The sequence below is a fragment of the Pan troglodytes genome, chromosome 15, assembly GCF_028858775.2.
Source record: "Pan troglodytes isolate AG18354 chromosome 15, NHGRI_mPanTro3-v2.0_pri, whole genome shotgun sequence".
In the NCBI taxonomy this organism is placed as follows: Eukaryota; Metazoa; Chordata; class Mammalia; order Primates; family Hominidae; genus Pan; species Pan troglodytes.
Window position 1 is genome coordinate 103,749,093 of NC_072413.2, and position 27,153 is coordinate 103,776,245.

The window sequence follows — 27,153 nt, forward strand, 5'->3', positions numbered from 1 at the left end:
TGAGTGAAGGGATGGGGGCTGGGGATGGATGGCAGGAGGGGTGGGTGAAGGGATGGGGGCTGGGGATGGATGGCAGGAGGGGTGGGTGAAGGGAAAGAAGGTCTGGGTGAGGCTTGGGGGACGGGGATGCCAGGCACTTGGACCTCAGGGCTAGAAGGGTCAGACTGAGGCTGGGGAGTGAGGCTGTGGGCTGGTGTTGGGCTGGACGCAGACTCAGCTGTGTCCTGCGCTGGGTGCCGGGCCCTCCTTGGCTCTTGGTGATTGTACAGTCAGAATGGGAGTGACCCGGAGACCCAGGGGCCTGGGATGAGCTCAGAACGGCTAGCAGCCACCCCTCCTCGATGACTCTGTTGAAGGGACAGACACGGTTTTTGGGTGGGGGCCTGGGATGAGCTCAGAACGGCTAGCAGCCACCCCTCCTCGATGACTCTGTTGAAGGGACAGACACAGTTTTTGGGTGGGGGCCTGGGATGAGCTCAGAACGGCTAGCAGCCACCCCTCCTCGATGACTCTGTTGAAGGGACAGACACGGTTTTTGGGTGGGGGCTGAGACTGGTGGTTCTCTCGGCGCCTTTAACCTTGCGGCTGAGCCGGCCCCCTCTGGGCTCAGATTCACCGGCCATCAGCCCACAGTAGTGACCTTGTGCCCCCTTTTCTTGTCTGCTTTCCTTTTCCCACCAGGGCAGGGCGCAGCCCGAGGGTGGCTCAGGCGCTGGCAGAGAAAAAGCTGGGCCTGGTGGAGCGTGAGTGGCCTGCGGCCTAGGCGTGGGGCTGGAGGATGTTGGTGTAGTCGAGGGAGGTCTGGGGCCTCCCCTGCCGCGTGGCTGAGAGGAACCGCTGCACCTGAGGGGAGGGCGTGGGTCAGGGCGCTCTGCTGGCTCTGCCCAGCCCCCTGCCCTGGCCAGGCCCCTGGAGGTGGGTGCCCACCATGAGGAGCGTGATGGCAGTGCTGTAGCTCACGCTGAGCAGGAAGAGTGTGGCGAAGATGCAGAGGCCGGTCCACGTCCACGGCGCCTCACCCTCGGCCTCCCCCACGCACACGTCCAGCTCTGGGGGACCTGGCCAGTCAGCCCTCCCGGCTCCACAGTGGCAGCAGGGGTGGGGGACAGAGCCCCCTGCTGCTCTCGGCAGTCCCTGCTGCTGTCCGGCGTGGCAGAGCACCCTATCCGGGGCCCTCTGGGACTGCGCAGAGCCGCCAGCCAGCCCTGAGGGTGGGGACCCAGGTCCCGAGTCAGTCAACGGCCCAGGGCCAGGCCGACCACTCCTGACCTCTCGTCCCTGGGCCCCTACTCTGGCCCCATTTTCCCTCTGTTCCTTACGGCTTCTCTCCTGACCTCTGGTTACCTCCACTCCGCCTCTCTAGACCCCACCCCCTCCCCAGAGAAGGACCCAACCCCTCGGCACAGGAGTGGCCGCCTCACTCAGGGCCCTCGGAAGGATGCGTGAGCTCCGCGGCCTGGCTCCCAAGACCTGGGACTCACTGCATGGGTGCTCTGAGGGGCTGTCCTGGTGTGGACTATGAGCCCAGGCCTGTGGGTGTCCAGAGCTGCCTCCTGGCCCTACCCCGGCCCGGCCCTGCCCACCAGCCTGGTCCCTCTGTCTCCTGCCCTGGGTCCCCTCCACTCCCTTCCCCAACACCGTGAGCTGCCTGCTGGTCCCGGGTCATCAGCAGGTACAGGTCCGGCCTCGGGCCCTCACACCTCTTTCTGCTGCTCCAGGCCCAGAGCTGGGTGCAGGTGGGCTGGGACGTGAGAGTGAAGCTGAATGTATGGCTGTGACGGTGTGCAGGGACTGTGTCTTCAGACTTGGAGGGGCTTTGTGCTCATGGGGTGCCCGGTGCCGGTGTTTCCGTGTGGATTTGGTGGGTGCTGTGTCCTTGGTGTGCATGACCGGAGGGAGCATTTGGATCTGGGGTGTCAGATGCACATGTGGGTTTGAGGTCTGTGAGGGGCATGTAGCCTGCTCTGGGGTTCCGGTGTGGGTGAGTGGGGGACGGAACCCACGCATCCATCCTGTGTTTGGCTGTGGGGTGCTGCTGACAGGGTGACAGGGAGGATTGGGTTAGTCCAGCCCAGCCCAGTTCAGCTCAACCCAGTTTAGTCTAGCCCAGCCCAGACCAGCTGAATCCAGTGTAGTCCAGCCCAGCCCAGCTGAATCCCGTATAGTCCAGCCCAGCCCAGTTCAGCTGAATCCAGTTTAGTCCAGCTCAGCCCAGCCCAGCTGAACCCAGTGTAGTCCAGCCCAGCCCAGCTGAACCCAGTTTAGTCTAGCCCAACCCAGTTCAGCTGAACCCAGTTTAGTCTAGCCCAGCCCAGCTCAGCTGAACCCAGTTGAGACCAACCCAGCTGAGTCCACTCAGGCGAGCCTAGTTTAGCCCAGTTCACTTTGGCACAGTTCAGCCCAGCCCAGCTCATCCCAGCTAAATTCAGATCACCCCAGCCCAATTTAGTTCAATAATTTAAGCCCTGCTCACTCCAGCTTTTAACCCTGTCCGTCATCAGGTCTCTCACCCAGCCTAGCCCTCCTCAGCTCAATCCCATTTAGCTCAGCCCAGTTTACTCAGCCCAACCAGCTAAGCTTGGCTCAGGTCTGTCCAGCTCAGCGCAGCCCTGCTGAACTCAGGCCGGGTCAGGTAAGCTCAGCAGGTAATACCCCAGCTTGGTCTTGTTCAGCCCGGATAGTCCATGAGCACCCATTTTATCCTAAGTAGAGAACTGTAGCTTGTCCCTACTCCTGTGTCGGCCCAGCTTATTTCAACCAAGTCCAGTCAAGTCCAGGTCAGCCTAATTCAGCTTAACTCAGTCCTGGACCACCCAGGGCAGGCCACCTCAGCTCAGCCTGACTTAGCCCTGCCCCCCAGATAAGTCCAGCTCAGCCCAGCTCAGTCCACCTTAGGGCTTAGGATAACCCAGCTCAAGCCTAGCTCAGCTGAGCCTGGCTCATTTCCCTCTACCCAGTCCACTCATTCAACTCAGCTAAACCCGCCTTGCCCGGGCCAGCCCCGATTGCCCTGGCTCAGGACAGCCCAGCTTGGCCACCTGTCCTCTAAGGGACAGGGTAGCCCTCTCAGCCCACCCAGCTCGCCTCAGCTCAGTGTGTTAGGCCCGTCTCAGTCTAGTCCACCCAGCTCAGACTTGCCAAGATCAGCCAGTTGTGCAGTGGAGCTCAGGACAGCTCCCTGCTGCCGCCTCCCCACCCTCCCTCCCAGCTCTGGGTTGGCTGTCCCTGTCCTAGGGGTGACAGGCAGTCTGCACCCAGCCTAGCCCTGCCCAGCGTGGGGTCTCTGACCTTCTTGATCTTGGGCCCAGCCAAGATTCCCAGCCCCCTGCCTTCTCCAGGTCAGCGTTAGGCTGTTTCTAGCTTTCCTGTGTCCCCATGCAGGGAAGGGACGTCTGGAGTCCATGCAGTGACCAAGAAGCTTGGTTGATGCTGTGAGGGTGGCCCAGGAGTCCCCTCGCTGTCAGGGGCCCAGGCAGCCTCTCCCTCACTGCTGCCTGGGCTGGCCCCTCGATTGGGGCTCCCGGTGGGCTGGGATACCTGAAGCGCCGGGTTGTCCATTTGGTGCCTGTGGCTGGTGTGGCCCGTCTGGCTCCCTGTCGGGTTCCTGGACAGCTCCCAGATAATCAGTAACCATGGTTGTTATTTCTGTGCCAGGCAGTGGAGCCTGGGTAGGGGGAGCTCTGCCTCAGTGCTTTCAGCTAAAAATGGGGTGGGAACCCCTGGAGGCCCGGGCCATCCTGGAAGTTCCCTTTTTTCTCTATTCTTGGGAAGTCGATTGAGCAACAGCGGGGGCTCAGGTGAGGCTCCTTCACTACTGACACACACCGAGTGCTGGGGGAGTTTCTCTTCTCTCTCAGGCCCCAGTGTTGGAGGTGGGCCTGGTGGGAGGTGATTAGATCATGGGGCTGGACCCCTCATGAATGGTTTAGCACCATCCCCCAGGTGATGAGTGAGTTCTCCCTCAGTTAGTCCCTGTGACAGCTGGTTGTTTAAAAGTCTGGGATGTGCCACTTCTTTTCTCTTGCTCCCTCTTGCCATGTGACATGCCTGCTCCCCCTTCGCCTTCTGCCATGATTGCAATCTCCCTGAGGCCTCACCAGAAGCAGATGCCAGGGCCATGTTTCCGGAATGGCCTGCAGAAATATGAGCTAATTAAACCTCCCTTCCTTCCTTCTCTTCTGCTTTCCCTGCGCTTCCCTTCTGCTCTCCCCCGCCCTTCCCTTCTTCTTGTCTTTTCAAGACAAGTTCTCACTATGTTGCCCAGGCTGGTCTCCAACTTCTGAGCTCAAGTGATCCTCCTGCCTCTGCCTCCCAAAATGCTAGGATGACAGGTATGAGCCACAGTGCCCGGCCTAAACACCTTTTCTTTATAAATTACTAGCCTCATGTATTTTTTTTTTTTCTAGTAACACAAACTAACACAGAACATTGGTATTGAGGAGTGGAACATTGCTATAAAGATACCTGAAAATGTGGAAGCAGCTTTGGAATTAGGTAACAGGCAGAGAGGTTAGAAGAATTTGGAGGACTCAGAAGAAGACAGGAAGATGAGGGAAAGTTTGGAATTTCTTAGAGACTGATTAAATGGTTGTCACCAAAATGCTGATAGACATATGGACTGTGAAAGCCAGGCTGATGAAATCTCAGATGGAAATGAGGAACTTATTGGGAACTGGAGTAAAGGTCACGCTTGTTAAATCCTAAGAAACAACTTGGCTGCCTTGTGTTCATGCCCTAGGGATCTGTGGAAGTTTGACCTTAAGAGTGATGACTTAGGGCATCTGTGGAAAACATTTCTAAGCAGACGTTTCTAAGGTGTGACCTGGTTGCTTCTAACAGTCTATGGTAAGATATGGGAGCAAAGGAATGACTTAAAGTTGGAACTGATGTTTAAAAGGTGCAAACGAGAAAATAAAATGCTAATCCAAGGGGATTCCAAAGAAACCTGGAAAACCAGTTCAGGCCATGACAGGAAGGGGAGGGTGGTTTGGACTCCCTCACTATACCCTCTCCCTGTTGGAGCTTAGGCTCAGCTGACCAGTGTTAACATTAAAACAGGGAGCTTAAGACTGACAAAGCAGACTCTGTAGCAATAAGATATCAAATCCCAACCTGACTCTGGTATAGCATCACATGACAGGTGGCAGGCATGGAAGGAAATTAAAGTATTTTATGCCAGAATATATTTCTCTGACACATTTTGGAAGGGCCCTGCAAAGCCCTCTCTTGTGGAGGAAATGTATATTCTGTTGAGCATCTTTTTCCCTTTCCAGGTCTCTTCCTGATTCAGGAGAGATTTATCCAAGAGTCTGGCACCTTTTAGGTTCTGATAAGAGACATTGACCATCTCTTCTCTCTGGAACGTGGAGGCTTCATCTACATAACAAGAACCTTGGCTTCCACAACCCCCTTATCTTAAGCATTGCTTTTTGCTGACTTCAACTTTTTAGATAATTTAACTTTTTCAGCCAATCGCCAATCAGAAAATCTTCAAATCCACCTATGATTTGGAATTCCCCACTTTGAATTGTCCTGCTTTTCCAAACCAAACTAATGTATACTTTACATGTATTGATTGATGTCTCATGTCTCCCTAAAACATAAAACCAGGCCGCAACCCAACCACCTTGCACAGGTGTTCTCAGGATATTTTGAGGCTGTGTCACAGTTCATGGCTCTCATATTTGGCTCAGAATCAATCTCGTCAAGTGTTTTATAGAGTTTGGCTTTTTTCATCAACAAAGGGAAGCAGAGCATAAAAAATTTGGAGAATTCACAGCCTGTCCATATGGTAGAAAAGAAAAGGTATTTTCAGGAGACAAATATAAGTAGGCTATGGAGCAGCCACTTGCTGGAGAGATTAGCATAACTAAAAGGGAGCTAAGTGCTCATATCCAGAACAAAGGGAAGAAGGCCTTGAAGGCATTTTGGAAATCTCTGAGGTGGTCTTTCCCATCACAGGCCCAGAGGCCAAGAGGGAAAGGATGGTTCTGTGGGCCATGCCCATGGCCACTGCTGCCTGTGCAGCCTTGGGACACTGCTCTCCATATCCTGGTTCCTCTGGCTCCAGCCTTGGCTCAAAGGGCCCCAAGTATAGCTTAGACTGCTTCTTTGGAGAGCGCAAGCCACTATAAGCCTTGGCGACTTCCATCTGGTGTTAAGCCTGTAGGCTCCCAGAATGCAAGAGTGAAGGAAGCTTGGTTTGATGACTTCCATCTGGTGTTAAGCCTGTAGGCCCCCAGAACATGAGTGAAGGAGGCTTGGCATCTTCCCTCTAGATTTCAGAAATGTATGAGAAAGCCTAGGTGCCCAGACAGAAGCCTCCTGCCAGCATGGAGCCCTCACAGAGAAGCTCTACTGGAGCAGTGCCAAAGAGAATGTGGGGTTGAACCCCCATATAATGTCCCCACCAGGGCACTGCCTAGTGGAGCTGTGGGAAGGGGGCCACTGTTCTCCAGACCCCAGAATGGTAGGTCCACTGGCAGCTTGCACCCTGAATCTGGAAAAGCCACAGGCACTCAACTCTATCGTGTGAGAGAAGCCACAGGGGCTACATTCTCCAAAGCCACAGGGGTAGAGTTGTCCAAGGCCTTGGGAGCCCACCCCCTGCACCAGTGTGCCCTGGATATGGGACATGAAGTCAAAGGAGATTACCTTGGAGCTTTAAGATTTAATAACCACCCTGCTGGATTTCTGACATGTATGGGGCATGTAGATCCTTTCTTTTTGCCAACTTCTCCCTTGTGGAATGAGAATGTTTACCCCAATATCTGCATTCTCATTGTATTTTGGGAGTCAATTTGTCTTTGATTTCATAGGCTGATAGGTGGAAGGGACTCATCTTCATATGAGACTTGGGACTTGGGAAATTTGATCTCAGGAGTCAATTTGTCTTTGATTTCATAGGCTGATAGGTGGAAGGGACTCATCTTCAGATGAGACTTGGGACTTGGGTTGATTCTGGAATGAGGTAAGGCTTTGGGGGACTGTTGAGAAGGCATGATTGTATTTTGCAACATGAGAAGGACATGAGATTTGGGGGGCCAGGGGTGGAAGGATATGGTTTATATATTTGTCCCCTCCAAATCTCATGTTGTAATATGATTCCCAGTGTTGTAGGTGGGGCCTCTAGGAGGTGATTAGATCAAGGGGGAAGATCCCTCATGAATGATTTAGCATCATCCACTTGGTGATGAGTGAATTCTCCCCCAGTCAGCTCACACACAGTCTAGTTGTTTAAGTCTGGGGCCCCCCTCAGCCTCTTGCTCCCATTCTTGCCATGTGGCATACCTGCTGTCCCTTCACCTTCTGCTATGATTGTAAGTTTCCTGAGGTCCTTGCCAGAAGCAGATGCTGGTGCCATGCTTCCTATACAGCCTGCAGAACTGTGAGCCAATTCAACCTCTTTCCTTTATAAGTTACTCAGCCTCAGGTATTTCTTTACAGTAATGCAAATGGACAAACACAGGTGGCTCCTGACACCCCCCTCATCTTCTCCTTTGTCATCATACGGCTTGTCTCCATGTGTGTCTGTGTCCTCTCCTCTTATGAGGACACCAGTGTTTGGACTTGGGATCCATCCAAAATTTAGTATGATATCATCTCAAGTCCTTAACCTAATTTGTAAAGACCCTATTTCCAAATAAGGTCACATTCTGAGGTTCCAGGTGGGCATACATTTGGCCAGGGAGATGCCATCAGCCCACCACACCAGCCTATGCAGGTACATTTGCATATAGCTTAGGGTTGACCTTTCTCATGGTAGTATTACATCCCCCTCTGGACTCCAGTTTTGCATGTTTTAGAATGCTTCACTTTCTCCAGCAGGATGAGTCTCTTTTCATTTTTTAGTATTTTTCTCTTTCTTCTTTGGATTGGATTAAAAAGAATTGATATACTCTATTGATGCATCTTTAAGTTTTCAGTTCCTTCTTATGTCTTGTCCAATCTGTTATTAAACTTGGGTAATGTTTTTCTCTTTCTTTTCTTTTTTAATAAAATAGAGATGGGGTTTCACCATGTTGCCCAGGCTGGTCTCCAACTCCTGAGATCAAGTGATCCTTCCTTCTTGGCCTCCCAAAGTGCTAGGATTACAGGTATGAGCCACTGGGCCTGGTCAAATGGTGTTTTTCATTTCAGAATCATACTTTTAGTTCTAGAATTTTCATTCGATTCTTGTAACTATTTTCAGTTTTTTATAGAGATACCTCATCTAGTCACTCATGATAACCATATTTTCCTTTAAGTCTTTGAACATATTTAACATAACTTCCTTAAAGTCCTTGTCTGATAACTGTATCTGCATCTAGGTCATCTTGGAGTTGATCTCCATTGATCCCTTTTTCTTTTGACATTGGATCACATTTTCATGTTTCTTTGCATACCTGGTAATTTTGGATGTGCACCTGATGTTGTTGATAACATGTGGTACAGGCTATAGGGTTTGCATTCTTCCTTAGCAGAGCATTAGTTGTTTTTTTCAATGTTAGCAAGCAGTTAGCTTGAGTTGACTCAAACTCCCAAGTCTGTCTGCCTGGCAGTTGGCAGTAGCTGGAATCTCAGTTCTCTTGACCTTACAGGTGTTGCTTTCTGCTGGACCCTTTGGAGTTTTCCCTACCCATGCACAGCTAAGGGATCAGCCAGAGGTTTCAGTGGAGTTTACTTGCAGATTGTGGGGTTTCCCTTCGGTGACCTTCTCCTTTATGGACATCTTCTCTTCATTTCCAGCTGCTCTGAAAATGTAGCCGTGCATCCCACTCCTCACCAGGAGGACTGCAGTTTCCTGCTTGAACTCTAGCTGCACCCATTACATGCCCTGGGGTGTGACTTCAGACGAATATTTAACGGAATAATCCTTACTAGTGTTTGCCTACTTCTGGTCATGTTCCAGTGCCTGCAATTGGTGTGTGTGGGTGTTGTGTGTGCTTACAGCTTTTCCAGTGTTTATAATTGCCATCTGCCAAAGGGCTAGTCTGATATTAGCTGCTCCAGCATTACTGGAATCAGAATTACTTTCTCTCACGTGGTTTTTCATTTTCATTTCCCTGTTGACTAGTGTGGTTGAACACCTTTTCATATGTTTAGTCGCTATTTGGATATCTTCTGTAAAACATCTGTTCAATTCTCTTGCTTATTCCTCATTGGATTATTTGATTTTTTTTCTCATTGGTTTATAGGGGTCTTCTTTATATTATGGATCTGTTTGTGTCAGTCAGTTATATATGTTTATAGGAAACATTGAGAAAAACTGAAATGGACCAAAAGATTACTAGGTGCCTTCCATGGAAAGCAAGGCATCGTCTTGTACACTCTTCCAAGTTATTTCATTCTGTGGAGCTCTGCATCTTTTATTTCCTTTGAACTATTTTACACCTCTATAAGCCAGGGTTCCCCAACCCCTGGGTCATGCACTGGAATCTGCTCATGGCCTGTTAGGAACTGGGCCACAGAGCAGGAGGTGAGGGGTGTGTGAGCATTCCTGCCCGAGCTCCACCTCCCGTCAGATCAGTGGCAGCATTAGATTCTCATAGGAGCGAACCCTATTGCGAGCTGCACATTCCCGGGATCTAAGTTGCACACTCCTCATGACACCCTAATGCCTAATGATCTGAGGTGGAACAGCTTTGTCCCCAAGCCATCCCCTGATCCTGGTCTGTGGAAAAATTGTCTTCCATGGAACTGGTTCCTGGTGCCAAAAATGTTGGGGACCACTGCTCTAAGTTGTACATAATTGATAGCAATGCAAAAACTCTTTGAGTTGCTAGAAATTCAAGTTCTCACCTTTGGAAGGACAATGAATTGCTCCTCGTCTTCCAGGGAAAAGGCCAGTTTTGCATGTATCTATGAACTCCTTTTAGCATTCCTGAATCAATTATGTAAGTGTAGTACTTAGAATTCCACTTTGAACTGGTTGCTACACCTTAGTTAATGAGATAAAGAGCATCTCTGAAATGTGTCATCATATGTTTATGTGAGTCCTGATCATAACAGTTTTAAAAAATGATCTTTTAACTCGTGATTTCTTCTCCCTCATGGCCCCACCCCACCTCAGTATCCAGGGAGCTTAGTTTTTTGTGGCCCTGGAGGACAGGAGACCCGGTGTTGACGAGGAGATCTGAGGTTGGCCCCAACTTTTCCCCACAGCTCTGCTTCAAGGAGTGCCCTGAGAAGGCCTCCCAACCCCACACCTGTCCTGTTGGCCAAGGCGAGCTCCATGTCATGCGGCATCTCTGCCGCTGGCCACCTGGTGAGTATCTGTTGAATAGAGAAATGTGCAGCATCTCCACAGAGCCTCCAGGGCTTCTGTGCTCTCCAAACATCTCTGGGCTCCTGGCACCCTCTCAGGGTATGATGTGTTGGTGTCTGGGTTGGGCCCCTGTCCCTGAGGGTAGGACTCAGGCAAGGACAAAGCTCTGGACTCAAAGAGCTGGTGTGGGGGTGAGTGAAAGGAACAGGAGCTTTGGAGTCAGAAATGCAGGTTTCAGCCTGCATTGTCCCCATGAGCAGGGGCTGCAGGCACACCAAGGCCTCAGTTTCTATGATGGTGAGAGAGTGTCAGAGACTGCAGCACGTATTTAAAAAGCGTCCAGTGATGGCAGGGGTCTGGGTTGGACCAGCTCTCCTGAGTACTGGATGTGCAACCTTGACCATCGTGAAAGGAAAATAAAATCTCAGGACTCCATACTCACTATGCCAAAAAGAACCATTGAGGTAGGAAGCTGAGTCATGAAAAAAAAAAAAAGTCATGCATTTCCTTTTGTTTCTAAACTGAGAGCAGCAGCAGATAGGCCAGGTCTACCCAGGTGGCCTCCCTCACCCTGACAATATAAATTAACAGGCCGGTCTTCATGACATGGGACAAAATGAGACAAGAAATGGTCCCTCCTACCCCTGAGATGAATGCATATTTGACTTCTTCCTCTACTCTGTTTATTTTCTTATAAAGTGCAGATTTACTGAGCACAAGGCGAATGCGTAACTGCTCCCTCCACCCCTCCTTTTCATGCAACGTGGGGGCTCAGTGAGCTCTAATCAAAGCCTCAGAAGAATGTGACCCTCCCGTCTTGCTTTTTTCTCTTTCATCTTTCCCCTCCTCCAGCTTTTCCCCTTTTCAATATTGAAGCAGGACGTAGTGTGACTGCATCTGGGGTCAGGTGTGGGGTGGTCGACGTGGACAGTGAGGAAGGTGGTCCCTGCCTGTGGTGGTCCGGGTTTCCTGGGAGATGGCCAGACGTGGGTGCTGAGGGGAAGAGGCCAGTGCAGTCGCTGGACGGGAGAGAGCATGTCCATTGTGCTGAGTGGGCTGGGAGGGATACACAGAGAAGACGGTGTGGCTCAGTAGCTAGCACCGGGGATGGGAACGTGGGTGAAGGGCCTGGCACATGGAGTAGCTCAAGGCGTGAGGTTGTGACCCGCCCAGGGAGCCTATGCCTGAGTGTGCTGGGTGGGTGCTGGGGTCGCAAGCATTCGTGTGCCTGTGAGGCCCGTGTGTGTATGTGTGTGTCACGTGTCCTCCATGCGTGGCAGGCATTGTCGCGTGTCCCCCATGCGTGGCAGGCATTGTCGCGTGGCCCCCATGCGTGGCTGGCGTTGTTGTGTGGCAGGCATTGTTGCGTGTCCCCCATGCATGGCAGGCATTGTCGCGTGTGCCCCATGCGTGGCAGGCATTGTCGCATGGCCCCCGTGCGTGGCAGGCATTGTCGCATGGCCCCCGTGCATGGCAGGCATTGTCGCGTGGCCCCCGTGCGTGGCAGGCATTGTCGCGTGGCCCCTGTGCATGGCAGGCATTGTTGCGTGGCAGGCATGTGCAGCCTGAGTACCATGCCAGATGGGGTGTTCTGTCTCCTCCAGGCCTGGCCCTGCCGTGTGAGCAGGGAGCTTCCCCAGGGGACTGATGTTCTGTCTCCTCCAGGCCTGGCCCTGTCCTGCCATGTTAGCAGGGAGCTTGGCCATGGGAGTGGTGGGCACAGGCTTGGCTGTGCCGGGCCTCGCTGGCTGGACTCGGTGGGGACACCATACCCCTTGCTGAGTGTGGGTGTCAGAGGGTTTGAGGTGCCCTCTGGGAGGTGGTCGGGCAGAGGCAGGGTTGGGAGCGTGTGGGGAGATGGGTGTTCAGCTAGGCTCCTTCCCTGTGCAGGGGCTCAGCTGAAACCTGGGCTCTCACTCCCCTCACCCCTGCTTCCCCAGCATCCTCCCTCTGCCTGTCTCTTCAGCCTGCGTCGGACGCCGAGGTCACAGCCTCGCTCTGTCTCCTCACAAGGCCACGTGGTGGCAGGTCCTTCCTCCTGTCTAACCAGAGTCCTGCTTGCTGCTCTGCAAGCCCACTTGGGTCACGTGGGGCAGGGGCACCTGGCAGGGTGGGCTTTGTGGACTCAAGGGCCACCAGTTCCTCCACGTCAACATGCTCAGATGGTTCCATTCTCCCCCTTCCCTTGGCCACAGAGACCTCTGTATCCTGGGGTGACCACAAATGTCACAACACAAGAGTCACACCAGGAATGTCACACCATGTCACAGTGTGGGGAAAAGAGAGAAAGAGCAGACTGTTACTGTGTCTATGTAGAAAAGGAAGACATAAGAAACTCCATTTTGATCTGTACAAAGAAAAATTGTTCTGCTTTGAGATGCTGTTAACCTGTAACTTTAGCCCCAACCCTGTGCTCCCAGAAACCTGTGCTGCATGGAATGAAGGTTTAAGGGATCTAGGGCTGCGCAGGACGTGCCTGGTTCACAATATGTGTGCAGGCAGTGTGCTTGCTGGAAGTCCTCGCCGTTCTCCATTCTCTGTTAACTAGGCACACAATACGCTGCGGAAAGCTGAAGGGACCTCTGCCGGAGAAAGCCTAGGTATTGTCCAAGTTTCTCCTCACTGAGACAGCCTGAGATATGGCCTCATGGGAAGGGAAAGACCTGACTGTCCCCCAGCCTGACACCTGTAAAGGGTCTGTGCTGAGGAGGATTGGTAAAAGAGGAAGGCCTCTTTACGGTTGAGGTAAGAAGAAGGCCTCTGTTTCCCGCACGTCCCTGGGAATGGAATGTCTCGGCTTTACACCGACCATTCATTCTATTCTGAGGTAGGAGAAAACCGCCCTAAGGCTGGAGACAAGATATGCTAGCGGTGATACGGCTCTGTTACTCTTCACTACACTGAGATGTTTGGGTAAAGAGAAACATAAATCTAGTCTATGTGTACATCCCAGCACAGTACCTTCCCTGGAAGTTATTTATGACGCAGCTTCCTTTACTCACGTGTTTTCCTGCTGACCTTCTCCCCATCATCACCCTGTTCACGCTGTTCTCCTGCCGCACTCCCCGTATGGAGAGAGTGAAAATAGTCATCGATAAATACTGAGGGAACCCGGAGACCGGTGCCGGTGCAGGTCCTCGCGTGCTGAGTGTGCCGGTCCCCGGGGCCCACCGTTCTTTCTCTGCACTTTGTCTCTGTGTCTTATTTCTTTTCTCAGTCTCGTGTTTCCACCTGATGAGAAATACCCACAGCTGTGGAGGGCGAGGCCCCCTTCATCACACCACATCACACTATGTCACACTAGGGATGTCACACATCACACCATTAACTCATCACACTGGGGATGTCGTACCGGGTCACACCCCATCATGCCACATCACACCGTGTCATACCGCGTCACATCACAGCGAGGATGTGGCACCCTGACACAGCACGTCACAGGTCACATCATGTCACACCACACCTCATCACACCCCACACCACCTCATCACATTACACCACACCCGTCAAACGACATCATACCCCATTACCCCAGGGATGTTATGCCACATCACATCATGTCACACCATACCACATAATCTCATACCCCATCATACCAGGGATGTCATACCCATCACACTCTGTCACACCACATCACATCACGTCCAACACCACCTCACACCAGGGACATTACACCATGTCACACCACCTCACACCATGTCACACCACCTCACACCATGTCACACCACCTCACACCAGGGACATTATACCATGTCACAACACCTCACACCATGTCACACCACCTCACACCAGGGACATTACACCATGTCACAACACCTCACACCATGTCACACCACATCTCACCAGGGATGTCACACTCTGTCACACCACATCACACCAGGGACATTACACCATGTCACACCACCTCACACCAGGGATGTCACACTCTGTCACACCACATCACACTATGTCCAACCATGTAGTCCAACACCACATCACACAAAGGACATCACGCCACATCACACCACATCACGCCAGGGATGTCACACTGTCATAGGACATCACACCACATCAGATGACATCATGCTACATCACAGCATGGGCTGCTGGGGGGTGTGCAGGGGCAGCCTTGCTGGAGAGTTGAGGGAGGGTCCTGGGGCTGGGCATGGTGTTCCCGCAGGAGGGCTGGCCCACTGGAGGATGCTCGGTCCCAGGTGGAAAGGGGGCGGTGGGCCCCGGGTGGCTCAGGGAGGGGCCCAATTTCCCCAGGGGAACCTGGTCCAGGTGCCAGGCCCTGCAGGGGGCAGCAGCTGCAGGAAGCATCTGCTTCTTCCCAACTCAGCCTGCTCAGTGCACGGAATGACCCAGAGCCCGGCACTGCCCTGGGTTTCCTTTCCTTATCCTGGCCAGGCCGTCCATCCTCAGACAGGGGACTGGAGCCCAGCCCACCAGAGCACCCGGAGGCCCATAGGGCCCCTTGAAGGGTAGAGGGTGGAGACCTGTCCAGCAGGGTCCCTGAAGGCTGGCACCTTCTCTGGACAAAGCTCTCCTGCATCTCTGGGACGCCGTCCTTGGGCTTGGGATAGAGCTGGTGTTGCAGCAGCTGCCCGCCCTGCACCCCAGGTGCTGTCTCCCTCACCCCCCGCGGGGCTGCAGCAGTGTGTCCTGAGAGTTAAAGGGCTAGGCTTCAGCACCCAGTTCAGGCCAGGCCCCCTGGAGCCCACCCTCCAGTGGCGAGCCCTCCCATGGCACGGCAGGGCCTGGAGTCTGGGGATTTCATCCCCAACTCTGTGTTTGGTGAAGCTCCAGCTGCTCGATGCCACACAAACGAATCCAACCACTCCTCTTTTCCTAGGTGAGATTGTCTCTCTCCTGCCACAGGCAACTCCGATGGCATTTCCCAGCCACCGCAGCCAGCACGGCAACCGCAGTAACAAGACTCTGTCCTTGACTGAGTTCCAGCCAGGCTCCTTGGAGCCTCTCCACTCGGCCTCAACCTTGGCTTGTAAAGACTTGAGCAGACACTAATAGCTTCTGGCCGTACCACTAGGCCGACCCCTGCCCTGTCAACACCTGCCTGAGAAAGCTCCCTGCACCAGAACTGACCGTTTGGACCCACCCCGACCTCCCTTTCTCAGGGTGTCTGCTGAAAGGGCTGCAACCACATGTCCTTCTGTCCGTTCCCAATGTCTGTGCATTTCCTGTGACCCAGGAGGATCTTTCTCAAGACTTGAGAGCTGCTCCCTGAGGTGTCCCCATTGGGAAGGATGGGGCCTGTGTCTCCAGGCTCTGGGAGGACAGAATCCTGACCTCAACAGTGGCCAGCACGGACACAGCAGGCCCCATCTCAGGGATGCTGACCAGCGCTGGGCAACTTTTCCCTTCCCCGACGACTGAGCCCCGAGCACCCTCCCTGCTCCCCCTACCACCTCCCTTTACAAGGCTGTGGCCTCTGCACAGATGAAGGTGAGTCCAGGTCATGCCGGACTCTTTCTTCTGTTGCAATAGTTATTTCTGTTGAAAATCCGTCCTTGCTACATGATCTAGTGCCCAGCTTTATCTTTAAAAATGTCTCTCTCCACCTTTGCCTCTCCTGCCTGGTCCTCGTTCCTGGCACCCACCATGTGTCTTATGGGCTGAATTTTACCATAGAATGAATCACACACCACGTTTCACCTGTGCCTGATGAAGGTGACAGTTTGATGAGATTTTAGGCTTAGAATTGATACTGAAAGGACCAAGACTTGGGGGATGCTGAGACAGGATGAATGTATTCTGCATGTGAGAAGAACATGAATTTTGGGGGCCAGAGTCTGGACTGTGATGGGTTAAATTGTGGCCCCTACAAATTCATATATTCAAGTCTTAATCCCTGGCCTCACAATGTGACTATTTGGAGATGGGGTCTTTGCAGAGGTCATTCAGTTCATATGGGGTCACTAATCTAACCCGATGTGTGTTCTAAGAAGAGAAGCTTAGGACACGGGCACACAGAGGGATGGCCACGGAGGACCAGGGAGGAGACGGTGTCTACAAGCCAAGGAGAGAGGGCTTGAGAGAAACCAGCCCTGCCTGCATCCTGATCTCAGATTCCTGGTCTCCAGGCCTGGGAGGATCCATGTCTGCCGTGCGAGCCGCCCCGCTGTGGTCCTGAGCTGACGCACACAGATCTGACACCCACCTCTCGCTTCACACCATGGTTGGTTCTGGAAGGCCCTCCCTGTGGCTCTGCCTGGCCAGCCTGAGCCACCTCCCAGCCTCGAACCAGCTTTCCCTGGCGGCCCTGTCCCCCGCAGAGTGACCAGGGCAGGCAGCACCGTGCCTGGCAGGAGGAGAAACTGCATCCATGTAGAAAAGAGGAGAAGCCCCGGGGGTCCACGTAGCAACAGGGGCCAGGAAGGGCCACTCGGGCAATGCGTGTGGCTGCAGGAGGCGGGGGGCGTGTGCAGGGAGCCCCCGAGGTGCAGCTGGACCAGCCTCCTCCTGACTGTGCTTCCCACCGGGGTCAGGAGGCACGTGGACACAGGAAGGCGGCTCCCATCACGAAGTACAAGACTTAAAAAGGATATTTTATTGTCATCACAAAAGAAACATCAAAGACAATTAATGAGCTTTAGAAAATTTAAAAGAAGAAGAAAAGCTACCAAAGCTGAAATGGTGGCACCTCCTTCGAGTGAGCCCGGGAGTCCTCCCTGACGGCCGAGGCAGGCGCTGGCCGCACTCCCGCTCGAGCCTCCCTTCCTGTCTGCGGATTCTGCGTGACAGTCACGGAACGGCGTGATGGGGGCAGCAGAGCGTGGGGGCCTCTGTCCAGCACTCGTGGCCAGCAGCCCCGCTTTCGCAAGAACACGGGCACCCTCTTTGTCGTCTTGCCTCTCCACCTGGTGCCCCCAGAGTGGCTGCTTGTTCCTGCTGCACGTGACCCGGGGCTGGACGCCAGCCTCTGTGATGAGTTCTGGCTGTGTCCACGCTCCTGGCTCTCCCGGTGTCCCTCCACCTCTCTCCCCGATGCTCCTGGGCCTCCTCTGTCCTCAGGCCCCACCAAGGCTGAGTCTTGCCCGCCTGGGACCTGGTCACCAGCCTTCTGTGGGAGGCCTGTCTGGGCAGATGCCCAGCCCTTCCTTGGGCTATCCTCACCCTTGCACCGTGGGGCTCCTGCAGTGGCCACATGGCCCAGGCTCTTCTCCGAGTGATCTCGGTGGACTGGAGTGGGTGGGAGGTGGCAGTGTCCTGGGCCTGGCCCCTTCTCTTCCCAGTGCGGACTCTGGGGCTGGCTGTCCCTGCGGGTCGAGTTCCACCCGAGAATCCAGCAATGTGGGCAGGCAGCCAAGGGGTGGTGCTGGCACCGAGACTGTTCCCAGGAGTCAGAGAGCAGCGTTCTTTGCTTGAAATCAGAACAACCTCATTCCTCATGTCAGGAGTTCATGGGAGGGCCGGGAATGGAGGCTGGCTGGCTGCGGGCTGGGAGGAAGGCCGTCTGAGTGAGCCTTCGCAGCTCTCCAAAGCCTCCCCAACAGGGCCTGATGGTGCTGTGGCTTCCCTACCTTGGCGGCTGATGCTCCCACTCACCATCTGGAAACCACGCCTGTGTTCAGGAGGCTGGTGTGGATGCGGTTGGCTCCAGGGCCAGCTCCTGCCTGGGTGGGGGCCTGGGATGCCGGTCACTGCCTCCTTTTGTGTGAGCACCTTGTGGTCCGGAGGGCAAGGACGTCCTGCTGAGGGGACACCTGGCCCCCAGTGCCCTGCATGCATCAAGCAGCGGAGGTCTGGGGTAGACCTGCTATGCACAGGGTCTGGAAGGGGGGCGTGTCAGGGTCAGAGGGCAACTGCGAGGCCAGAGAGCCATGGGGTTGAGGGCGGTGAGGTCGGGGGCAGGTGTGGCCTGGGTGGTGGCTGAGCATGGCCCACGGCTCGTGTGTGGGGTCTGGGCGGCCCTGGACACCCCGCAGAGGGTGGCCCTAGGCCCCCTGCCCGATCATGTTCCTGTAGTCGGGGATGATGGTCTGCTTCAGGTCCACCACTGAGGAGAAGATCCACTTCACCTGTAGGCAAGGCACAGCACAGGGGTGAGCGAGGCCACAGCCCTGCCCCCGAGCCCCATCCACCCCTCAGGGCACTGAGGCCACCTCTCTGCCCCCAAGGCCCACCCACCCCTCAGTCCACCCAGGCCACAGCCCTGCCCTTGAGGCCCATCTGGCCCCTCATGCCACCCAGGTGCCACGGCCTCACCACTGCCTGCTCTGAGGCTTGGTCATAGAGAGCAGAGCCAGGGCACCAACAGCATGTGGACAGCACAGAAGACAGCGTCAGGGACAGGTGGGGACAGCGTGGGTGACAGTGTCAGACACAGGTGAGGACAGTGTGGGGGACAGTGTCAGGGACAGGTGGAGACAGAGTGTGGAAGAGTGTTGGGGACAGTTGAGGACAGCATGGAGGAGTGTTGGGGAGAGATGGGGACAGTGTCAGGGAGAGGTGGGGACAGTGTGGAGGACAGCATCAGGGACAGGTGGGGACAGCATGGGGGACAGTGGTGCATACAGGAGGGGACGGCGTGGGGGACAGTGTCAGGGATTATAGGGGACAGAGTGGGAGACAGTGTCAGGGACCGGTGGAGACCATGTGGGGGACAGGTGGGGACAGCATGGGGGACAGTGGCAGGGATAGGAGGGGACAGGAGGAAACAGTGGGGACCTTGTCAGGGACAGGGGAGATAGCATGGGGGACAGTGTTGGGGACATGGGGGACAGCATGGAGGACAGTGTTGAGGACTGATGGGGACAGCATGGGGGACAGTGTAGGGGACAGGTTGGGACAGGATGGAGGATAGTGTTGGGGACAGGTGGGGACAGTGTGGGGGACAGTGTCGGGGACAGGAGGGGAGAGTGTGGAGAACAGTGTCAGGGACAGGTGGGGACAGCATGGGGGACAGTATCAGGGACAGGTGGGGACAGTGTGGGGGACAGTGTTGGATTGGTAGGTACAGCCCAGGGGACAGCATCGGGGACAGGTGGGGACTGCATGGGGGACAATATCAGGAACAGGTGGGGACATGGAGGAGAGTGTTGGGGACAGGTGGGGACAGCATGGGGGACTGTGTTGAGGACAGGTGGGGACAGTGTGGGGGACAGGTGGGGACTGCATGGGGGACAATATCAGGGACAGGTGGGGACATGGAGGAGAGTGTTGGGGACAGGTGGGGACAGCATGGGGGACTGTGTTGAGGACAGGTGGGGACAGCGTGGGGTACAGTGGTGCATACAGGAGGGGACAGCATGGGGGACAGTGTCAGGGACTGTAGGGGACAGAGTGGGAGACAGTGTCAGGGACAGGTGGAGACCGTGTGGGGGACAGGTGGGGACAGTGTCAGGGATAGGAGGGAACAGGAGGAAACAGTGGGGACATTGTCGGGGACAGGGGGGATAGTGTGGGGGACAGTGTTCAGGACAGGTGGGGACAGCGTGGAGGACAGTTTTGGGGACTGGTGGGGACAGCATGGGGGACAGTGTAGGGGACAGGTGGGGACAGGAGGGGACAGCATGGAGGATAGTGTTGGGGACAGGTGGGGAGAGTGTGGGGGACAGTGTCGGGGACAGGAGGGGACAGCATGGGGGACAGTGTCAGGGACAGGTGGGGACAGCATGGGGGACAGTGTTGTACTGGTAGGTACAGCCTGGGGGACAGCATTGGGGACAGGTGGGGACTGCATGGGGGACAATATCAGGGACAGGTGGGGACAGCATGGAGGAGAGTGTTGGGGACAGGTGGGGACAGCATGGGGGACAGTGTTGAGGACAGGTGGGGACAGCGTGGGGTACAGTGTCAGAGATGGGTGGGGACAGCATGGAGGAAAGTGTCAGGTTCAGGTAAGAACAACATGGAGTAGAGTGTCGGGGACAGGTGGGGACAGCGCGGGGGACATTGTCACGGACAGGTGGGGACAGCATGTGGGACAGGGTTTCATACAGGAGGGGACAGTATGGGGGACAGTGCCAGGGACTGTAGGGGACAGCGTGGGGGACAGGGCCAGGAACTATAGGGGACAGAGTGAGGGATGGTGTCAGGGACAGGTGGGGAAAGCATGGGGGACAGTGTCGGGGACAGTGTCAGGGACAGGTGGAAACTGGGGGACAGTGTTGGGGACAAAAGGGGACAGGGTGGGGGACAGTGTTGGGGACAGATGGGGACAGCATGGGGGACAGTGTCGGGGACATGTGGAGACAGCCTGGAGGACACTTGGACAGGTGGGGGCAGCATTGGGGACAATGTCAGGGACAGTTTGTGAGATCATGGGGGACAGCGTCAGGGACAGGTGGGGGACAGTGTCAGGGACATGTGGAGACAGCCTGGAGGACACTGTTGGACAGGTGGGGGCAGCATGGGGGACAGTGTCAGGGACAGTTTGTGAGAGCATGGGGGACAGCATCAGGGACAGGTGGGGACAGCCTGGGGACAGTGTCAGGGACAGTGTGTGACAGCATGGGGGACAATGTCAAGGACAGCTGGGGACAACGTGCGGCCGACCTTGAAGAAGGTGACGGTGGCACTGTAGCACACGCTTAGCAGGAAGAGTGTGATGAAGATGGTGATGGTCGTCCACAGCCCGTCCAGCTCCCCGTCCTGCGCCTCCGCACAGCTCTCCTCCAGTTGCAGCTCTGGACAGGAAGGGGGTGGTCAGTGCTGTGTCCCGCTGGGCTCGGGCCTCTGGGGGTGATTCCCTCTGTGGCGGGACCCAGGATGTGGGGCCCGGCCGGGATGGCCCAACAATGTCCTGAGGTCAGCTTCCCACAGCTGCCCGCCCTGGGCACCAGCTTTGGCCCCGGGGCTCAGCCAGACACCCGGCCCTAGATAGCAACCCGGCCCTCAGCAGGACCCGCTCCCCGTCTCCCATGTCCCTCCCTGAGCCCCAGAGGGCAGGAGATATGAAGCCCACCCCTTATGTGACCCCAGCTGCAGGGAAGGGCGGTATTGGGAAGTGGGCCAGAGCCAGGGACGCGACGTGGCGTGTGATCCCCTGTGTGTGGGGGCCTGTGTGTGTGTGGCGGCTGCAGGGGCACCTTGTGAGAGGAGGGCTGGGTTTGTCTGAGCTGGTCAGCAAGTGGAGAAGCTGCCGAGAGGCTCGTGGGCCTTGAGGTGCCGCGTGGGGCTCGTGGGGGCCTGTGTCCGAGGAGTGTTCACGTGTGGGAGGACCTTGCTCTGGTCTGGGTGCTGTGCAGGTCGCCCGGGTGAGGCTCCGTGTGTGAGGCGTGCATGTGTGTGTGTGGTGGCCGTGTGGCCGGCCAACCTCAGTGCGGGGTTTGTTTAATGGGTCTGGGCTGAGTGTGTGTGTGGGCATCTGGACCAGTCCCTCCATAGGGCCCGAGAGTGCATGTCCCCAGGAGTCGGTGGTGTCCCCATGTGGGTGCGAGGCTGGGCAGGGCTGCCAGGGGTTAGTGCCGTGGGGGTAGATGGGTGAGGGAGGGCCTGTCCCTATGCACATGGACTAGGCATGCCCCGGAGTGGGCACGGGGGTGGGAGGACAGGGCGCTCACAGAACAGGACCGTCTCCTACAGAGGCAGGGGCTGTGCGTCTGTCCCCAGGGGCTCCTAGGGCTTCTCGTGGCTCAGCCCAGGGCAGGTGCTGCTGGAGGGAGGGCCACGCTGGCAAATCCCCCACCCTGCCGAGGGCAGCCCCTGGCTAAGCCCCACCCTAGGCGGCCCAGGCACACCTGCACAGCCCTGGCCAGTGTGGGGACAGTGGGACCCACTCTGCCTCCCTCATGCCACTCAGGCCTCAGACTCGGCCTGACCCACGGAAAGAACCATCACAGTCTCGCAGAGGCCCAGGGCAGCGCTGGGTGCTTTATTTCCATGTTGGGCGCCTGGGAAGTATGTACACGGGGTACGTGCCAAGCATCCTCGCGTGACCCCGAGAGCCCGGGGAGCGGGGGCTTGCCGGCCGTCGCACTCATTTACCCGGAGACAGGGAGAGGCTCTTCTGCGTGTAGTGGTTGTGCAGAGCCTCATGCATCACGGAGCATGAGAAGACGTTCCCCTGCTGCCACCTGCTCTTGTCCACGGTGAGCTTGCTGTAGAGGAAGAAGGAGCCGTCGGAGTCCAGCACGGGAGGCGTGGTCTTGTAGTTGTTCTCCGGCTGCCCGCTGCTCTCCCACTCCACGGCGATGTCGCTGGGATAGAAGCCTTTGACCAGGCAGGTCAGGCTGACCTGGTTCTTGGTCAGCTCATCCCGGGATGGGGGCAGGGTGTACACCTGTGGTTCTCGGGGCTGCCCTGTAGGGACAGAGGTTGGCATAGCGGTCACTCTCAGGGCAGAGGGTGGGCCGAGCCGGCCTCTTTCCATGTGGCCCTTGCACCCCACGGGTCCCACCTTTGGCTTTGGAGATGGTTTTCTCGATGGGGGCTGGGAGGGCTTTGTTGGAGACCTTGCACTTGTACTCCTTGCCATTCAGCCAGTCCTGGTGCAGGACAGTGAGGACGCTGACCACACGGTACGTGCTGTTGTACTGCTCCTCCCGCGGCTTTGTCTTGGCATTATGCACCTCCACGCCGTCCACGTACCAGTTGAACTTGACCTCAGGGTCTTCGTGGCTCACATCCACCACCACGCACGTGACCTCAGGGGTCCGGGAGATCATGAGGGTGTCCTTGGGTTTTGGGGGGAAGAGGAAGACTGACGGTCCCCCCAGGAGTTCAGGTGCTGAGGAAGAGATGGAGGTGGACGTGTCAGCACCCGGCTGGGGCCTGTCCCTGGATGCAGGCTACTCTAGGGCACCTGTCCCGCCTTGAGCTGGAGGGCGAGGCCTGGGCTGGCTTACCTGCGCATGGTGGGCATGTATGAGTTGTGTCACAAGATTTGGGCTCTGCAGAGAGAAGATTGGGAGTTACTGGAATCTGGGAGGAGAGAAGGTGTCCGAGCTGAGGGAGTGGAGAGTTTGGCCTTTGGGGTGGGCTTAGGTCAGGGGCAGGGTCCTCCCGGATATGGCTATTAGCAGGTCTGAGACCAGCACCTGCCCCTGTGTGTGAAGGGCCTGGGGTAGGGGCACCCAGCCTGTGCCTGCCCAGAGCCTGGGGAAAAATCCAGAAGACCCTCTCCCTGAGCATGAGTGGGGTGGGCAGAGGCCTCCGGGTGAAGAGGCAGACGGGGCCTGCCTTGCTGCCCTGGGCTGGGGCTGCACAGCCGGGGTGCGTCCAGGCAGGAGGGCTGAGCCTGGCTTCCAGCAGACACCCTCCCTCCCTGCGCTGGCCTCTCACCAACTTTCTTGTCCACCTTGGTGTTGCTGGGCTTGTGATCTACATTGCAGATGTAGGTCTGGGTGCCCAAGCTGCTGGAGGGCACGGTCACCACGCTGCTGAGGGAGTAGAGTCCTGAGGATTGTAGGACAGCCGGGAAGGTGTGCACGCCGCTGGTCAGGGCGCCTGAGTTCCACGACACGGTCACCGGTTCGGGGAAGTAGTCCTTGACCAGGCAGCCCAGGGCTGCTGTGCCCCCAGAGGTGCTCTTGGAGGAGGGCGCCAGGGGGAAGACCGATGGGCCCTTGGTGGAGGCTGCAAGAGAGGTGGTGCCATGTGACCGCGGTGTGGGACAGAGCTGGGCCCAGGGCGCAGAGGCCCCTGGGTTCTTAACTGTCTGCGAGGTTAAGCGTCCAGTGTCTGGGCTCATGGGCATTGGGTGTGCACCTGGCTGGCGCCACCTGCGTCACCTTAGCCCGCTCCCTGCCCCAAAGCCAAGGTCAGGCCCGGCCTGCCCTAGAAAGCTTGCAGGACCGGTGGCCCTGTGGTGCCCTTCTGCAGGCACCCCTGCAGCCTAGGAGGCGGGGCTCGGCAGCCAGGTCAGCCCTCTTTGTCTGCCGGGAGTCAGCAGAGTCCAGGGCCTCTAGCTTGACCTCAGCTCTGGCCATCGGTGCCACCTCAGGGACGGCTCATGCCCATTGGCCCCACTCCAGCCTTTTATGGGTGCCTGGCTTGACCAGTGGACACTGTTCTCAGATGGCTTCTGGTGGGTTCCCCGAACCCCCTGAAGCCCCTGACCCTGCCGCCCCAGCGTGGCCCTCCCCTAGTGAGTGGGCCTGACTTGCCCAGGGCCCTGGTCATAGCCTGCCCTCTGCCCTCCAAGGCCCTTTTCTTCTGTGCAGCAGAGGGGCCAGACACTGCATAGGGTCGGTGCTCTTCAGCCCCAGGGCCCCGGAACCCCCTGCCTTGGAATAGCCTCCTGGAGCCTCCTCCTCAGCCTCTCCCCTCCTTTCCCCTTAGCCCCAGTGTGCAGCAGCCCAGGTCAGGGCCCTGAGTGCCTGGATGCCCCCTGCCTCCCAGTGTCCTGCATTACCTCTGGAGGCTCAGTCACCACACCCTCACCCTCCCAGCCCTGGCCTGGCCTTCTCGGCCAGCAGCCCACCTCCTCCCTCTCTCCAGAGCTTCCCCCGGCAAGGTCCCTGCTGGGCTTAGCCCAGGCCCCCCAGCACAGGTAGGAGCCTTGCACCTGCCCTTGGCCCTCCCCACCCTGCATGGTGCCAGGACCCCCAGGCCACAGGGAGGCCCCATTTCTCTCTGCCACTGGCCCAGTGGCCCTGGATTCCCACTGCAGGTGGGGTGTGCCCCTGACCTCTGAGGAAGCTAAGTGCCCTGCGCTCAGCCAGGCCATCCCCTCTGCTCAGCCCCAGGGCCCCGCTCACCACCCCTTCCCCTCACCTTCACCACAGGCTCTGGCTGACTCTGCCCAGGCCCTGAATGGGCCCCTCTGGCTGCCCTCTGCTGCTACACTGCCCTGCACCACCTCCACTCAGCTTCATTGTGCTGGTGGCCCTGGCTCCTGGCAGCCCATCTTGCTCCTTCTGGGGCGCCAGCCTCAGAGGCCTTCCTGCCCAGGGTCCCCTAGGGCCAGCCCTGGGACCCTCCTGGTCTCAAGCACACGTTCCCCCTGCAGCCACACCTGCCCCTGCCTGAGAGCTCAGCCCTGATCCCTGGAACGCCTTCCCTTCTCCATCCCAGCTCGCCCTTGCCAACTGCTCAGTGGGATGGACTCACACTCCCTTCCCGGCACCAGGAGGCTGCACTGCACTTTCACCAGCCCTCAGCTGTCTGTTGCCAGCAACTACCCAGCTCCTGCCAAAGTCTAGGAGCTGAGTGATGCCTCCCACCATCCCTGCTCACCTGTGGCTGCCTTGCCCTGAGCTCTAGTGCCTGTCCCCTGCTCATCCTGTCTCCCACGGCCCTGCTCACCTGTGGCTGTTCTGCCCTGGTCCCCTGAGCTCCAGTGCCTGCCCCCTGCTCCTCCTGCCCCCCACCTGCCCCTGCTCACCTGTGGCTGCTCTGCCCTGGTCCCCTGAGCTCCAGTGCCTGCCCCCTGCTCCTCCTGCCCCCCACCTGCCCCTGCTCACCTGCGGCTGCTCTGCCCTGGTCCCCTGAGCTTCAGTGCCTGCCCCCTGCTCCTCCTGCCCCCCACCTGCCCCTGCTCACCTGCGGCTGCTCTGCCCTGGTCCCCTGAGCTCCAGTGCCTGCCCCCTGCTCCTCCTGCCCCCCACCTGCCCCTGCTCACCTGCGGCTGCTCTGCCCTGGTCCCCTGAGCTCCAGTGCCTGCCCCCTGCTCCTCCTGCCCCCCACCTGCCCCTGCTCACCTGCGGCTGCTCTGCCCTGGTCCCCTGAGCTCCAGTGCCTGCCCCCTGCTCCTCCTGCCCCCGACCTGCCCCTGCTCACCTGCGGCTGCTCTGCCCTGGTCCCCTGAGCTCCAGTGCCTGCCCCCTGCTCCTCCTGCACCCCACCTGCCCCTGCTCACCTGTGGCGGCTCTGCCCTGGTCCCCTGAGCTCCAGTGCCTGCCCCCTGCTCCTCCTGCCCCCCCCCCCCGGTCCCCTGAGCTCCAGGAGCTGCCCCCTGCTCCTCCTGCCCCCCACCTGCCCCTGCTCACCTGCGACTGCTCTGCCCTGGTCCCCTGAGCTCCAGGAGCTGCCCCTTGCTCCTCCTGCCCCCCACCTGCCCCTGCTCACCTGCGGCTGCTCTGCCCTGGTCCCCTGAGCTCCAGTGCCTGCCCCCTGCTCCTCCTGCCCCCGACCTGCCCCTGCTCACCTGCGGCTGCTCTGCCCTGGTCCCCTGAGCTCCAGTGCCTGCCCCCTGCTCCTCCTGCACCCCACCTGCCCCTGCTCACCTGTGGCGGCTCTGCCCTGGTCCCCTGAGCTCCAGTGCCTGCCCCCTGCTCCTCCTGCACCCCCCCGGTCCCCTGAGCTCCAGGAGCTGCCCCCTGCTCCTCCTGCCCCCCACCTGCCCCTGCTCACCTGCGACTGCTCTGCCCTGGTCCCCTGAGCTCCAGGAGCTGCCCCTTGCTCCTCCTGCCCCCCACCTGCCCCTGCTCACCTGCGGCTGCTCTGCCCTGGTCCCCTGAGCTCCAGTGCCTGCCCCCTGCTCCTCCTGCCCCCGACCTGCCCCTGCTCACCTGCGGCTGCTCTGCCCTGGTCCCCTGAGCTCCAGTGCCTGCCCCCTGCTCCTCCTGCACCCCACCTGCCCCTGCTCACCTGTGGCGGCTCTGCCCTGGTCCCCTGAGCTCCAGTGCCTGCCCCCTGCTCCTCCTGCCCCCCACCTGCCCCTGCTCACCTGCGACTGCTCTGCCCTGGTCCCCTGAGCTCCAGGAGCTGCCCCTTGCTCCTCCTGCCCCCCACCTGCCCCTGTTCACCTGCGACTGCTCTGCCCTGGTCCCCTGAGCTCCAGGAGCTGCCCCTTTCTCCTCCTGCTTCCCACCAGCCCCTGCTCACCTGCGGATGATCTTCCCTGGCTCTCTGAGCTCCAGGGGCTGCCCACCTGCTCCTCCTGCTTCCCACCGGCCCTGCTCACCTGCAGCTGCTCTTCCCTGGCTCCCTGAGGCTGATCCTCAGTCCTGCTCACCTTCTGATTCTCTCCCCTTGTCCCCTGAGCTCCAGGGGCTGACCCCTGATCTTTCTGCTTCCTA

The 27,153-nt window shown here is 57.5% G+C and overlaps 1 gene segment (V, D, J or C); it reads right to left on the minus strand.

Annotated features, from left to right (window-relative positions):
• Positions 1-22,034: 22,034 nt before the first annotated feature.
• Positions 22,035-27,153, minus strand: part of LOC134808389 (immunoglobulin gamma-1 heavy chain-like) — a 151,682-nt gene continuing 146,563 nt past the window's right edge. The window contains 4 exon segments of the C gene segment in view: positions 22,035-22,492; positions 22,590-22,919; positions 23,038-23,082; positions 23,474-23,767. Of these exon segments, the coding sequence occupies positions 22,170-22,492; positions 22,590-22,919; positions 23,038-23,082; positions 23,474-23,767 (992 nt within the window).